The sequence below is a fragment of the Hylobates moloch genome, unplaced genomic scaffold (assembly GCF_009828535.3).
Source record: "Hylobates moloch isolate HMO894 unplaced genomic scaffold, HMol_V3 SCAFFOLD_1, whole genome shotgun sequence".
Lineage (NCBI taxonomy): Eukaryota > Metazoa > Chordata > Mammalia > Primates > Hylobatidae > Hylobates > Hylobates moloch.
In genome coordinates, this window is record NW_026652276.1 from 99,772,308 (window position 1) to 99,788,561 (window position 16,254).

A 16,254-nucleotide genomic window follows, 5' to 3' on the forward strand; every position below is an offset into this window, starting at 1 on the left:
TCCCAGCGCTTTGGGAGGCCTAGGCGGTCAGATCACCCGAGGTCAGGAGTTCGATACCACCCTGGCCAACATGGTGAAACCCTGTCTCTACTAAAAATATAAAAATTAGCCGGGCGTGGTGGTGCACGCCTGTAATCCCAGCTACTCTGGAGGCTGAGGCAAGCGAATCGCTTGAACCTGGGAGGCGGAGGTTACAGTGAGCCGAGATTGTGCCACTGCACTCCAGCCTGGGCAACAGAGTGAGACTCCATCTCAAAAAAAAAAAAAAAAAAAAAAAGGATTCCCAGGCCCCACCTCAGCTTCTGACTTTGAGGCCAAAAATCTGGTTTTTGTTTTGTTTTGTCTTGTCTGGTTTGAGACAGGCTCTCACTCTGTTGCCCAGGCTGGAGTGCAGCGGCACCATCACGGTTCACTGCAACCTCAAACTCCTGGGCTCAAGCAATCCTCCACCTCAGCCTCCCGAGCAGCTGGGACCACAGGCACATACCACCAACACCAGCAGCTACTTTTCTTTTTTGTTTGTTTGTTTTGTAGAGATGGGGTCTGGCTATGTAGCCCAGGCTGGCCTCAAACTCCTGGGCTCAAGCAATCCTGCCACCTTGGACTCCCAAAATGCTAGGATTACAGGCATGAGCCACCACACCCAGTCGGAATCTGTGGGTTTTTTTTTTCATTTGTTTGTTTGTTTTTTCAGACGGAGTCTCGCTCTGCTGCCCAGGCTGGAGTGCAGTGGCTTGATCTCGGCTCACTGCAACCTCTGCCTCCCAGGTTCAAGAGATTCTCCTGCCTCAGCCTCCCAGGTAGCTGAGATTACAGGCACCTGCCATCATGCCCAGCTAATTTTTGTATTTTTGTAGAGACAGAGTTTCACCATGTTGGCCAGGCTGGTCTTGAACTCCTGACCTCAGGTGATCCACCCACCTTGGCCTCCCAAAGTGCTGGCATTACAGGCATGAACCACCGTGCATGGCCTAGAATCTGTGTGTTTTCTTTGTTTGTTTGTTTTTGTTTTTGTTTTATTTTTTCCAGATGGAGTCTCTCCCTGTCACCAGGCTGGAGTGCAGTGGTGCGATCTCCACTCACTACAACCTCCGCCTCCCGGGTTCAAGCGATTCTCCTGCCTCAGCCTCCCAAGTAGCTGGGACTACAGGTATGTGCCACCACACCTGGCTAATTTTTCGTATTTTTAGTAGAGACGGGGTTTCACTGTGTTAGCCAGAATGGTCTCCATCTCCTGACCTCGTGATCCGCCTGCCTCAGCCTCCCAAAGTGCTGGGATTACAGGCGTGAGCCACCACGCCCGGCCTGGAATCTGTGTTTTTAACAAGCTCTCAGGAGATTGTGATATGTCCTAAGCTTCAGAATCCCAACAGTCTACATTCCCATGCAGTGTGGCAGTGATTCCCAAACTTCAGTAGGCATGTTAAAACAGATTGCTGGCCCCCACCCCAGGGTTTTTGATTCAGTAGGTCTGCGGTGCAGTGCCTGGAGTTTGAATTTCTACTACTCTCTGGGGAATGTGATGCTCTGGTCCGGGACCACACTCTAATAACTATTTCATTTATTTTCCTTTTTTTAAAATTTTTTTTTTGAGACAGAACCTTGCTTTTGAGACAGAGATACAGACAGGTTAATCCACTTGCTGAAGGTCACAAAGCCAGGAAAGGCAGAATTTGAACCTGGTCTTTGTGAGCCCAAAGGCTAGGCTGGTTCTGTCTCCAGCAACTGCTAGTTAGCACCTCCCAGGGACTTACCTTGTTTCTGCAGGTTAACTCAGCACTCACTGAAGCCTGAGGAAGTTTGTTATTTTTATTTTTATTTTTTGAACAGAGTCTGATTCTATCGCCCAAGCTGGAGTGCAGTAGTGTGATCTCGGCTCACTGCAACCTCCGCCTCCCGGGTTCAAGCAATTCTCCTGTCTCAGCCTCCCGAGTAGCTGGGATTACAGGTGCATGCCACCATGCCCAGCTAATTTTTTTTTTCTTTTTTTGAGACGGAGTCTCACTCTGTTGCCCAGACTAGAGTGCAGTGGCATGATCTTGGCTCACTGCAAGCTCCGCCTCCTGGGTTCATGCCATTCTCCTGCCTCAGCCTTCCAAGTAGCTAGGACTACAGGTGCCCGCCACCACGCCCGGCTAATTTTTTGTATTTGTAGTAGAGACGGGGTTTCACCGTATTAGCCAGGATGGTCTCGATCTCCTGACCTTGTGATCTGCCCACCTCGGCCTCCCAAAGTGCTGGGATTACAGGCGTGAGCCACCGCGCCCAGCCAATTTTTGTATTTTTAGTAGAGGGTTTTGTCATGTTGGCCATGCTGGTCTTGAACTCCTGACGTCAGGTGATCCACCCACCTCAGCCTCCCAAAGTGCTGGGATTACAGGTGTGAGCTGCCGTGCCCAGTCATCAAGTCATCATTTTATTTAAGGAGCTTGAGGCTCAGTGAAGGAAAGTGACTCTCAAAAGTCACCAAGTGCCTGCGATCCCAGCCCTTTGGGAGGCAGAAGCGGGAGGATTGACCAGGAGGTGGAGGCTACAGTGAGCTATGATTGTGCCACTGTCCTCCTGTCTGGCCAACTGAGTGAGACTCTGTCTCAAAAATAAATAAAAAATAAAAATAAGAGTCGCAAAGCAAAGTAGTAGCAACATTGAGACTAGGACCAAGGTCTCTTGACTCTGCATCAAGTGCTCCTCCTACTACTTCCTGCACATGGTATTCTTTATCACTTCCAAAATGACATTCCTAGCCGGGTGCAGTGGTTCGCACCTGTAATCCCAGCACTTTGGGAGGCCAAGGCAGGAGGATTGCTTGAGGCCAAGAGTTTGAGACCAGACTGGGCAACATAGCTAGAACCCATCTCCACAAAAAATTTAAAAAGAATTAGCTGGGCATGGTGGCACACACATGTAGTTTCAGCTATTTGGGAGGCTGTGGTGGGAGGATCGCCTGTGTCCAGTAGTTGGAGGCTGCAGTGAGCCATGATTGCGCCACTGCCCTCCAGCCTGGGCCTCAGAGCCAGACCCTATCTCTAAAAAACAAAAACCACTGGCTGGGTGCAATGGCTCACGCCTGTAATCCTAGCAGTTCAGGGAGCTGAGACAGGTGGATCATCTGAGGTCAGGAGTGCATGACCAGCCTGGACAATACGGTGAGACCCTGTCTCTACTAAAAATACGAAAGTTAACCGGGTGTGGCCAGGCGCGATGGTTCATGACTGTAATCCCAGCACTTTGGGAGGCCGAGGCAGGCGGATCACGAGGTCAGGAGATCAAGACGATCCTGGCCAACATGGTGAAACCCCGTTCTCTACTAAAAATGCAAAAAAAATTAGCCAGGCATGGTGGCACGCACCTGTAATCCCAGCTACTCAGGAGGCTGAGGCAGGAGAATGATGTGAACCCGGGAGGCGGAGCTTGCCGTCAGCAGAGATCATGCCACTGCACTACAGCCTGGGTGACAGAGTGAGACTCCGTCTCAAAAAAAAAAAACGGTTACATGGGTGTGGTGGCAGGCACCTGTAATCCCAGCTACTCCAGAGGCTGAGGCAGGAGAATCACTTGAACCCCACAGGCGGAGGTTGCAATGAGCTGAGATCACACCACTGCACTCCAGCCTTGGCAACAGAGTGAGACTCCATCTCAAAAACACACAAAAAAAGCCTGTCATCAAGAGGCAGCTTCCTTCTGCCCACCCCTTTCCTTCCTCTCCCACAAGTCTGCCTGTCCCTGCTCAGCCAAGCCCAGACAGGGCTCCAGATCTGGGGAAGGAGAGAGCGATGGGATATGCCTTGGTTGCTCGCTGAACCCACCTTCCTTAATTTCCCTTCCGTTCCCAAGAGCTGAAGAAGCCAAAGACAAACGAGAGCGGTATTCCTTTCCACAAGCCCACAGCGTCAAGCCTGGATGAGCTCCTGGGCCTGTAGCTACTTGCAAGGCTATTTTACCAGTGACCCTCAGAGGCCCAGCTTCGTCCTACTCTCCCTTCCCCTCCTCTCACTGAAACCTCAAGTCCCCAGCAATGAGGAGCTCATCTCTAAAGACTTGGAGGGGCTGATCCTGGATGTTAGACAGCTAGGTACTACTGCAAACCTCAGGACCCATTAAATCTCAGGGCTTCCTCGGACTCAGATCCCGCACCAACACCATTCACCCCTAGAAGGGTTCCTGGCACAAAATAGAGACGTGTTGAATAATTGGCGATTGAAAGCTCCAGACATGAGCTGCTCTTTATTAGTCTGTTTTGAGGCCCCGCCTGAAAACCTGAAAGCAGGCTTTGACTTTAGGCTTCACTCAGGACTGATTCCCAGTTAAGTCACTTAACTCATGTGTTGAACACCTGCTGTGTAACATGTGCAGAATGAAAGCTACATGACCTTTCTTTTTTCTTTTTTTTTTTTTTTTTTTTTGGATCTCTGCTCACTGCAAGCTCCGCCTCCCGGGTTCCTGCCATTCTCCTGCCTCAGCCTCCCAAGTAGCTGGAACTACAGGCGCCCGCCACCACGCCCGGCTAATTTTTTTGTATTTTTAGTAGAGACGGGGTTTCACCCTGTTTAGCCAGGATGGTCTCGATCTCCTGACCTTGTGATCCGCCCGCCTCGGCCTCCCAAAGTGCTGGGATTACAGGCGTGAGCCACCGCGCCCGGCCTACCTTTCTTTTTTCTTTCTTTTTTTTTTTTTTTCTGAGATGGAGTCTCACTCTGTTGCCCAGGCTGGAGTGCAGTGGTGCAATCTCACCTCATTGCAACCTCTGCCTCCCGGGTTCAAATGATTCTCCTGTCTCAGCCTCCCAAGTAGCTGGGATTATAGGCACATGCCACCACACCCAGCTAATTTTTTGCATTTTTAGTAGAAACAGGGTTTCACCATGTGAAAAAGATGGTTTAAGAGATAAGGTCTTGCTGTGTTGCCCAGGCTGGTCTCAAACTCCTGAGCTCAAGCGATCCTCCTGCCTCAAGTCTCCCAAAGTGCTGGGATTATAGGCATGAGTCACCGCGCCCGGCCTTGCTGTTGCTTTTGTGAAACAGCCCTGCTTTTTCCTGGAGAGCCACCTCTGCACCTTCATGTGGCTTGGCTACTCCGAGAGGGGACCTGAGGCTGCCGGGTCTCCCTTCTTGTTGTCTCCCTCGCCCTCCAACCTCCCTCCAAATTGCCACAGCCTCCCTCCAGGTCATTATTCCCACGGTGCCAGGCCAAATCCCTCACCCAGCTCCTAGGCTGCAGCCTTCACCCGGCCCCGCCGTAAGCATGGTCCCTGTAGAGCCCCCTGGAGGTGTAGTTTCAGCTCTTGGTGAGGCGTGGGCAGCCGGGCTGGAGTTCCTTCACAGCGGATGGATGCATCTCCCACAACCCCCATGTGCGTCTGCAGACACACAGCTCTCCACAGCCAAGCCCACAGCAAAGCCCTTCAGCGCCAGAGAGGCAGGGTGGTGGGCTACCCCTGGGAGCTGGCAGTTTCCAGCAAGGCCTCCTTCGCTGAGCCTTGGACAAGCCCCGTAATCCACTCTAAATACCTTTCTTGTAGGATTGCTAAGGACAGCAGCTGGCGGGACTGGATCGTTGGTGAATGGCAGCTGTTACTGTCCTTATAAGGAAAGGTGGAGTTACAAACGGGCATTTCGGCCCCAAGAAGAGGGTGGGACCCAGAGCAGAAACCTGCTGACCATGCTTCCCCTCAAATAGACCCACAGGTTTCGCCATGTTGGCCAGACTGGTCTCGAACTCCTAGCCCGAAGTGATCAACCCGCCTCAAGACCAGTCTGGCCAACATGGCGAAACATGAAAAATACAACAGACAAACCAACCAACCAGACAACAAAACAGGTCTACCCTGGAGTCATACTCTAATTTTTTCTATTTTCCTCCCTTTCTGATCCTTTATCCCACTTTCTTTTTCTTCCTCTTCCTTCTCCCTCTTCTTTGTCAAATTGAGGATTGAGTTATTATCACTGATCCATATAAAGTCCCTCTCACATTTATTTTAACTCCCACCCCCCATTTCTATTCCCCGACTTCCCATGTGCAACCTTCCTAATATGTCTGATATGCATCTTTTTGTTTGTATGTATTTTTAGAAAATGTTTATTGTTTTTGTGTGCAAAAAAAATTAAAAAAATAATAATAATACCAATTTTATCATTAAAAAAAAAAACAACATCAACCTATTTCTTTCTGCTAGACTAGGGTTTCTTAGCCTTGGCACCACTGAGATTTGGGGCTAGATAATTCTTTGTCGTTGGAGGGTGCTGTCCTGTGTGTTGTAAGCTGCTTAGCAGCACACCTAGCCTCCACCCCCCTCCGAAGTTGCGACAACCAAAAATGTCTCCAGACATTGCCAAATTTGCACTGAAGGGCAAAACTGCCACCGTTGAAAACCACTGCACTAGATAGGCATTCTCATCAGCATATATGCATATTCCAGTATCTTCGATCTTAAAAAAATAAAATATGCCCTTAATCCTAAAAAAAAAAAAAAAAAAAAAAAAATAGACCCACAGGTGACCCCCACTGGGATTTAGGCTCTCACCTTAGGGGTCTCTCCCTGACCCACCCAAACTCCTCTCATCCCCTCCCGCCATCTACAAACACACTCCATACTGACTCGAACTATCTGATATTTATTTCCCAATATTTTGATAATTTTAAGGGGCTGATATGGGACCCCAGGTAAGAGTGAGGTCGGGACTCTCTAAGGGTCTGAGGTTCCCCCCTAGAGGGGACTTTGGGCATCCAGTTTCAGGGACTGAGCCGGGTTGGGTCGGGGGGCAGCATGGTATCGGACGTGGTGCCGTCTGTGCCTCTCCTGCCTGCGGTACAGCTGGAGCAGCTGTTTCCGAACGGCCCACAGCACCAGGTACACCTCCCACAGCATCTCAGCCTCCGGCGTCTTCAAAGGTGACTGAGTCCTCACTTGGGAGCTGACTGAGACAGAACTCACTGATGACTGTAAGAGATAGAGAAGATGTGCACGTGTAAATAGCTGGGTCTAGGGAGAAACTGCTGTTAGAACAACTCATAGATAAACAGCAAAGGGCTCCCTGATTCCACCTCTCCCATCAGGCCAGCTTATACATCACCTCCTCCAGGAAGCCTCGTCGGGTTGCATTAAATGTTTGTCATCTCTATACTTTTTTTTTTTTTTTAATGAGACGGGGTCTTGCTATGTCACCCAGGCTTGTCTCAAACTCCTGGGCTCAAGTGATCTTCCTGCCTTGGCTTCCCAAAGTGTTGGGATTACAGGTGTGAGGCATCACACCTGGCCCATCATTTCTATTCTTCTTCTTTTTTTTTTTTTTGAGATGGAGTCTTGCTCTATCACCCAGGGTGGAGTACAGTGGCATGATCTCAGCTCACTGCAACCTCTGCCTCCTGGGTTTAAGTGATTCTCCTGCCTCAGGCTCCTGAGTAGCTGGGATTACAGGTGCACGCCATCACGCCCAGCTAATTTTTGTAGTTTTAGTAGAGAAAGGATTTCACCATGTTGGCCAGGCTGGTCTCGAACTCCTGACCTCAAGTGATCAGCCCACCTCGGCCTCCCAAAGTGCTGGGATTACAGGTGTGAGCCACCATGTCTGGCCTTTTTTTTTTTTTTTTGAGACAAGGTCTCACTCTGTCACCCAGGCTGGAGTGCAGCAGCATAATCTCAGCTCACTGCAACCTCCATCTCCCAAGTTCAAGTGATGCTCCCACTTCAGCCTCCTGAGTAGCTGGGACTACAATTGTGCACCACTACGCCCAGCTAACTTTATATATATATATACATATACATACATTTTTTTTTTTTTTGTAGAAATGCGGTTTTGCCCAGGCTGGTCTTGAACTCCTGAACTCAAGTGATCCACCTGCCTCAGCCTCCCAAAATGCTGAGATTACAGGCGTGAGTCACCACGCTCGGCCTAAACTATTTTTTTTGTTTTGTTTTGTTTTGAGATCATTGTAGACTGACTGACCTGCAATTGGAAGAAATCAGAGATCCTGTGCACCCTTTACTGAGTTCCCCTCATAGGAAAATCTTGCAAATCTATACTATTATATCATAGTCAGGATATTGACATTGATCCAATCTACTGCTCTTATGTAGATTTCCCCAGTTGTACTCACTGGTGCATGTGTGTGTGTGTGTATAATTTTACCAAGTTTTATCCAGTGTGCAGGTTCATGTATCCAACTACCACAGTCAAGGTACAGAACATTTCCATCGGGCAGGAGAAACAAAAAACAAAAACATAAAAACAAAACAAAACAGAAAGCTACAGAACATTTCCATCAGACAGGAGAAAGCAAAAAATGAAAACAAAACAAAAAAAGATACAGAACATTTGCATCATCGCAAGTGTCCCTCAGGTTGTCCTTTTATAACTACACTCTTCTCCCCCTACCTCTGCGGCCCCTGGCAACCACTGAGCCACTAATATGTTTGCCATTTCTAGACTTCTGTTATTTCAAGAGTGGTAATAATATAAACAGAATCATTCAGTATATAACCTTTTAGGATTGGTTGTTTCCACTCAGTATAATTTCCTTGAGGCCGGACACGGTGGCTCATGCCTGTAATCCCAGCACTTTGGGAGGCCAAGGTGTGTGGATCATCTGAGGTCAGGAGTTTGAGACCAGCCTGGCTAACATGGTGAAACCCCATCTCTACTAAAAATACAAAAAATTAGCTGGGTGTGGTGGCCGGGCACCTGTAGTCCCATCTACTGGGGAGGCTGAGGCAGGAGAATCGCTTGAACCTGGGAGGCGGAAGTTGCAGTGAGCCAAGGTTGCGCCACTGCATTCCAGCCTGGGCAACAAGAGTGAAATTCCGTCTCAAAACAAAACAAAAAATTTCCCTCAAGATTCACACCCATGTTACTGCATGTATCAATAGTTTGTCCTTTTTATCTTTTTTTTTCTTTTCTTTTTTTTTGAGACGGAGTCTCCCTCTGTCACCTGGGCTGTAGTGCAGTGGCACAATCTCGGCTCACTGCAAGCTCCGCCTCCCGGGTTCAAGCCATTCTCCTGCCTCAGCCTCCCGAGTAGCTGGGACTACAGGCACCTGCCACCACGCCTGGCTAATTTTTTTTTTTTTTTTTTTTTTTTTTTTAGTAGAGATGGGCTTTCATCCTGTTAGTCAGGATGGTCTTGATCTCCTGACCTAGAGATCCACCTGCCTCGGCCTCCCAAAGTGCTGGGATTACAGGTGTGAGCCACCATGCCCGGCCTTTTTTTTTTTTAAACAGAGTTTCGCTTTTGTTGCCCAGGCTGGAGTGCAGTGGCATGATCTCAGCTCGCTGCAACCTCCGCCTCCCGGGTTCAATCGATTCTTCTGCCTCAGCCTCCCGAGTAGTCTACCACTATGCCCAGCTAATTTTTTTTGTAGTTTTAGTAGATATGGGGGTTCACCATGTTGGCCAGGCTGGTCTTGAACTCCTGATCTCAGGTGATATGCCTGCCTCAGCCTCCCAAAGTGCTGGGATTACAGGCATGAGCCACCACGCCTGGCCCTGTCCTTTCTATCTTTTTAGAATTTTATTTATTTGTGTGTTTGTTTTGTTTGTTTGCAGATATGGGGTCTCACTATGTTGTCTAGGCTGGCCTCGAAACCCTGGGCTCGAGCGATGCTTCCGCCTGGTGTTTCAAAGTACTAGGATCACAGGTGTGTCGCTGCCCCCGGCCAGTTTGTCCCTTCTTATTGCTGAGTAGTATTCTGGGGTTTGAAGGTATCACAGTTTAACCATTCACCCACTGAAGGACATGAGTTGATTTTGGCTATCACAAATCAAGCTGCTATGAACATCCACATTTAGATTTTTTTTTTTTTTAGACGGAGTCTTGCTCTGTCACCAAGGCTGGAGTGCAGTGGTGCAATCTCGGCTCACTGCAAGCTCCGCCTCCCGGGTTCACGCCATTCTCCTGCCTCAGCCTCCCGAGTAGCTGGGACTACAGGCGCCCGCCACCATGCCCGACTAATTTTTTGTATTTTTAGTCCAGACGGGGTTTCACTGTGTTAGCCAGGATGGTCTCGATCTCCTGACCTTGTGACCCACCAGCCTCAGCCTCCCAAAGTGTTAGGATTACAGATGTGAGCCACTGCACCTGGCCTCACATTTAGATTTTTGTGTGAACATAAGATTTTATTTATCTGGGATAAATGCCCAAGAGTACAACTGTTGGGTCATATGATAACTGCATGGTTAGTTTTATAAGAAATAACCATTCTTGGCCAGGCACTGTGGCTCACGCCTGTAATCCCAGTACTTTGGGAGTCTGAGGCGGGAGGATCGCCTGAAGTTAAGAGTTCGAGACCACCCTGGTCCAATATGGTGAAACTCTGTCTCTACTAAAAATACAAAAGTTGGCCGGGCGCGGTGGCTCACGCTTGTAATCCCAGCACTTTGGGAGGCCGAGGCGGGCGGATCACGAGGTCAGAAGATCGAGACCACGGTGAAACCCCGTCTCTACTAAAAATACAAAAAATCAGCCGGACGTGGTGGCGGGCGCCTGTAGTCCCAGCTACTCGGAGAGGCTGAGGCAGGAGAATGGCGTGAACCCGGGAGGCGGAGCTTGCAGTGAGCCGAGATCGCACCACTGCACTCCAGCCTGGGCGACAGAGCGAGACTCTGTCTCAAAAAAAAAAAATAAATAATAAAATAAAATAAAATAAAAATACAAAAGTTAGTCAGACATGGTGGTGAGTGCCTGTAATCCCAGCTACTCAGGAGGCTGAGGCAGGATAATTGCTTGAACCTGGGAGGCAGAGGTTGCAGTGAACGAGATCATGCCACTGCGCTCCAGCCTGTGCGACAGAGTGAGACTCCATCATAAAAAAAAAGAGAGAGAGAAATGACCATCCTCTTTTCCAGAGTCGCTATGCTATCTTTTTTTCCTTTTTTTTTTTTTTTTTGAGAGTGTCTCACTGTCAGCTGGGTTGGAGTGCAGTGGCACGAATACAGCTCACTGCAGCCTTGACCTCCCAGCAATCCTCTCACCTTAGCCTCCCAAGTAGCTGGGACTACAGGCATGCATCATGCCAAGCTAATTTTTTTACTTTTGTAGAGATGGGGTCTCCCTATGTTGCCCAGGCTGGGCTGAACAAGCTTACAATCCTACCCACATATATGAGTGCAGGTGAGCTTTCAAAATCAACATTTGATCTTGTCACTTCTCCACTCAAATGTCTTCAAGGGCTCCCATTGCTCTAAGGGTCCAATCCAAAGCTCACAACTTGGCAGTCCTGCCTTCTACCAGCTGACTTTTGGCTTCAGGATTGTTCTACGCCAACCCACACTACTTGGGCCAGCTCTGCACACATCTGCTATTCTTTTTTGTTTGTTTGAGACAGACTCTCACTCTATTGCCCAGGCTGGAGTGCAGTGGCACAACCTCGGGTCGTTGCAACCACTGCTTCCCAGGATCAAGTGATTCTCCTGCCTCAGCCTCCCAAGTATCTGGGATTACAGGGGTGCACCACCACATCCCGCTGATTTTTGTTTTTTGTTTTTAGTAGAGACAGGGTTTCACCATGTTGGCCAGGCTGGTCCTGATTTCAGGTGATCCACCTGCCTCAGTGGCATGATCTCGGCTCACTGCAACCTCCGCTTCCCAGTCTCCAGCAATCCTCCCACTTCAGCCTCCCAAATAGCTGGGACTACAGCTGTGAGCCACCGATTCCTGGCTTATTTTTGTATTTTTTGTAGAGAGAGGGTTTCACCGTGTTGCCCAGGCTTGTCTCAAACTCCTGAGCTCAAATGATCCTCCTGCCTTGGCCTCCCAAAGTGTTGGGATTAAAGGCATGATCCACTGTGCCTGGCCACACATTTGCCATTCTTACTCCCTGGACACCCCTCCCACTCCCTCCACCTTCCCCTAAAAACCCTTTCAAGCCAAGCTAACACCTTCAGGCCTCAGCTTTACCCTCACTTTTGTTAAGAAGGCCTTGCCTGGCCGGGCGCGGTGGCTCACACCTGTAATCCCAGCACTTTGGGAGGCCGAGGCGGGCAGATCACGAGGTCAGGAGATCAAGACCATCCTGACCATCCTGGTTAACACGGTGAAACCCCGCCTCTACTAAAAATACAAAAAAAATTTAGCCAGGCGTGGTGGCGGGTGCCTGTAGTCCCAGCTACTCAGGAGGCTGGGGCAGGAGAACGGTGTGAACCCAGGAGGCGGAGCTTGCAGTGAGCCGAGATCCCGCCACTGCACTCCAACCTGGGCGGCAGACTCCGTCTCAAAAAAAGAAAAAGAAAAAAGGAAGGCCTCGCCTGACTCCTTAGGTCTGGATAACATGCCTCTCTCCTGGGGTCCTACAGCCCCCTTGACGACATCACACTCAACAATGTGTGGATACTGAACTAGCAATGCCTATTATCTCATCTGTAGCCCCTCAAGTCTGCAAGTCTTGTTCAGTGTTGTATCTTCTGTACCTGGCATTTGGTGGACGCATAGGAAATATTTTTTATTTTCATTATTATTTTTTTTTGAGATGGAGTCTTGCTCTGTTGCCCAGGCTGGAGTGCAGTGGCACGATCGCGGCTCACTGCAAGCTCCGTCTCCTGGGTTCACACCATTCTCCTGCCTCAGCCTCTCCGAGTAGCTGGGACTACAGGCGCCCGCCACCACGCCCGGCTAATTTTTTTTTTTTTTGTATTTTTAGTAGAGATGGGGTTTCACCGTGGTCTCGATCTCCTGACCTCGTGATCCACCCACCTCGGCCTCCCAAAGTGCTGGGATTACAAGCGTGAGCCACCGCGCTCGGCCTACCTGGCTAATTTTTAACTTTTTTGTAGAAATGGGGTCTCGCTTTGTTGCCCAGGCTGGCCTTGAACTCCTGGCCTCAAGTGATCCTCCTGCCTCAGCCTCCCAAAGTGCTGGGACTACAGGCATGAGCCACCATGCCTGGCTAATAAAGAAAACATTTGCCGGCTGTAGTGGCTCATGCCTGTAATCCCAGCACTTTGGGAGGCTGAGGCAGGTGGATCACTTGAGGCCAGGAGTTCGAGACCAGCTTGGCCTCGTGATGAAACCCTGTCTCTACTAAAAATGCAAAAATTAGCCAGGCGTGGGAGTGCATGCCTGTAGTCCCAGCTACTCGGGAGGCTGAGCCAGGAGAATCGCTTAAACCCGGGGGGTGGAGGTTGCAGTGAGCCGAGATCACACCACTGCACTCCAGCCTGGGCGACAGAGGGCGACTCTGTCTCAGGAAAAAAAAAAAAAAGAAAGAAAGAAAAAGAAAAAGATATTTTAAGAGACAGGGTCTTGCTATGTTGCCCAGCCTGGTCTCGAACTCCTGAGCTCAAGTGATCCTCCTCTCTCAGCCTCCCAAAGTGCTGGGATTATGGGCGTGAGTCACTGCACCAGGCCAGGAAACAATTGTTGAACAAGTAATCGGAGGGAGGGGTGAGTCACTGGGGCCTGGGGAAAGATGGAGGGGGTGTTGGGATGGTGCTGACCTTCCAGCTGCACACTTGCCAGCCGCTCTGCAGGGCAGAGACCATGAGTGTGGAGACAGACTTGATGGCCGTCCTCGGCAGCTGCAGCAGGGATCGGCCCTGTTGGCCCAGTTCCACCTCGGTCCCCTCTGTAGTCTTGGCCAACACGCAGGGATCTGCCAGCTCAGGGGACTCACCCAACCTGGGCTTAGCCTCTTTTGGGGGCTCGACCAACCTCAAAGTCTCAGCCACCTGGAGAGTCTTCTCCATCTTCTTCAATGAGTGTTTCTTGGAGTCAGGGTGTCCTGAGATGGTTGGTTTAGTTTTCTGCCTCCAGAAGAAAATCTGAGAACCAAGACACAGAGAGGAGAGACAGGAGAGAGGGGCAGGGCAGAGACAACACCATCCACAGAAAAAAAGGCACAAAAGGAATGGAGCAGTGAGTTTCCTGGCCTCTCTTCCTTCTCCTCCAGCCCCTCCCCAGCTGTCCTTTCCTTCCTCCCCACTCCATCTTGTTTGGCCACAGGAGGCCAGGAAGGGAGGGAACCCACGCAGTAAGGGGCTGCTGCGACCCATGCCCTCACCCCAGCGCATCACGAGGACAGAGTGGTCTCGGAAACTCACCCAGGAAATAATCCTTTGCCAAGCCCATCTAACCCATCGGAAGAACTTCGTGACCACAACCATCTCTCTTGATGGGAAAAACACAGAGGAAAGGGCAGAGCTAGCATTTGGTACAGTGGGGGTGGCGGGTGGGGGACAGGGTGGGCTGTGGGCCAGTGACCACCTCTTGAGGGGTCTCCTGTGAGCTTCAAGCACAGCAGTAAAGAAAGAACTAGGAAATCCTGGGGGAAGCCCCTCTTGGCAACAAATCCCAGACCTTTTCTCCCCTCCCTGGGACAGGGAGAGGAGTCGAAGTAGGTGAGAACCTACAGTGAGGGAGAGTTCTAGACCATTGTGAGGCTGCCTGGCCCTGACCCCAACCCCCGAGGCCCTGCCCGGACCCACAGAGTCCATCTCTTCCACCCTGGCTCTTCTTCCCTCAGATCCAGGGAAAATAAACTAATGTGTAACAAACTAATAGGCACTGTCCCTGCATCATGTCATGCAGTCCCTTCACAGCAGCCCTTCAAGGTAGGTATTATTGTTAGTGCCACTTCACCAAAGAGGAATCTGAAATTCAGGAAAGATGAAGGGGACCAGGCATGGTGGCTCATGCCTGTAACCCCAGTGTTTTGGGTGGCTGAGGCAGGAGGATCACTTGAGGCCAGGAGTTGAAGGCCAGCCTGGGCAACATAGTGAGATCCCCCCCTCAACTCACTATGTTTAAATTTTTCAAAAAAAATTTTTAAATCAGTTAGGAGTGGTGGTGTGTGCCTGCAGTCCCAGCTACTCAGGAGGCTGAGGCAGGAGGATTGCTTGAGCCCAGGAGGTGGAGGCTGCAGTGAGCCATGATTGTGCCACTGCACTCCAGCCTGGGCAACAGAATGAGACCCTGTCTCAAAAAAAAAAAAGAAGGAAGGAAGGAAAGAAGGGAGAGAAGGAAGGAGGAAGGAAAGAAGGAAGAGAAGGAAGGAGGAAGGAAGAGAGAGAGACAGAGAAAGAGAGGAGAGAAAGAAAGAAAGAAGAAGAAAGAAAGAAAAGAGAAAGAAAAACAGAAGGAAAGAAAAAGAAAAGAAGGAAAGAAAGAAAGACAAAAAAGAAGGAAGGAAGGAGGGAAGGAAGGAAGGAAAGAAGGAAAGAGGGAAAAAACTTAAGGGGGCCAGGTGTGGTAGCTCACACCTGTAATCCCAGAACTTTGGGATGCCAAGATGGGAGGATTGCTTGAAGCCAGCAGTTTGAGATCAGCCTGGGCAATATAGCGAGATGGTCTCTACCAAAAAATTTAGGCCGGGCGTGATGGCTTATGCCTGTAATCCCAGCACTTTGGGTGGCTGAGTTAGGCAGATTACTTGAGTTCAGGAGTTTGAGACCAGCCTGACCAATGTGGGGAAACCCCTTCTCTACTAAAAATATGAAAAAAAAAATTAGCTGGGCGTGGTGGTGCACACGTGTAGTTCCAGCTACTCAGGAGACTGAGGCATGGAAATCGCTTGAACCTGGCAGGTGGAGGTTGCAGTGAGCTGAGATCTCACCACTGCACTCCAGCCTTGGTGACAAGAGCGAAACTCTGTCTCTAGCTGGGCATAGTGCCACATGCCTGTAGTCCCAGCTACTTAGGAGGCTGAAGTGGGAGGATCACTTGAGCCCAGGAGTTGAAGACTGCAGTGATCTATGATCACACCACTGTACTCCAGCCTGTGCAACATAGCAAGGCCCCATCTCTACAAAAATAAAGAAAATTAGCTGAACATGGTGGCTCACACCTATAGTTCAGGGAGGCCAACGCGGGAGGATCACTTGAGCCAGGGACGTGGAGACTGCAGGGAGCTGTGATTGTGCCACTGCACTCTGGGCATCAGAGCAATACCCTGTCTCAAAAAAAGAAAGGAGAAACGAAAAAAAAAAGAGAAAAACCAAAGAAGTTGCCCAAGGTTATGAACTTAGGGAAACCTAAGGAGGCAGAGAGTGAGGGACTCCAAGGCAGGTCAGCCTCCTTGGAGGCTGCTGGGGCTAGGGACCTCCTGGGGCTACAGCTGCAGCTCTCACCTCTTCCCCGCTAGATGGGGTCCTTCTCCATCGCTGCTGACTCTTCCGCCTGGGACCCGAGCCCAGGCTGCCAGGGAGGGGCCAGCTCACCCACAGGGCCCGTCCTCAGCTGGCCGGGGGTGGGAGCCACGGCGGCCGGCCAGGCCTGGCAAGGGCACCGTGTGCCCAGGGAGCCTGGCCCACACCCAGCCCTGAGACAAGG

At 50.2% G+C, this 16,254-nt stretch overlaps 1 protein-coding gene across 2 annotated transcripts; it reads right to left on the reverse strand.

The window, feature by feature from the left end:
- Positions 1 to 6,591: 6,591 nt before the first annotated feature.
- On the reverse strand, positions 6,592 to 16,203 carry SPACDR (sperm acrosome developmental regulator). Of its 2 annotated transcripts, none has more exons than XM_058443552.1 (4): positions 16,053 to 16,203; positions 14,028 to 14,094; positions 13,425 to 13,748; positions 6,592 to 6,937 (listed from the first exon to the last, which is right to left on the reverse strand). In XM_058443552.1, the coding sequence occupies exons 2-4, from the start codon at positions 14,088 to 14,090 to the stop codon at positions 6,704 to 6,706; spliced, it is 621 nt and encodes a 206-aa protein (XP_058299535.1). In that variant the 5' UTR covers positions 14,091 to 14,094; positions 16,053 to 16,203; the 3' UTR covers positions 6,592 to 6,703. The 2 variants fall into 2 exon arrangements, with proteins under 2 accessions (XP_058299535.1, XP_058299531.1); XM_058443548.1 differs by lacking the exon at positions 16,053 to 16,203 and adding an exon at positions 14,191 to 14,324.
- Between the last annotated feature and the right edge of the window lie 51 nt (positions 16,204 to 16,254).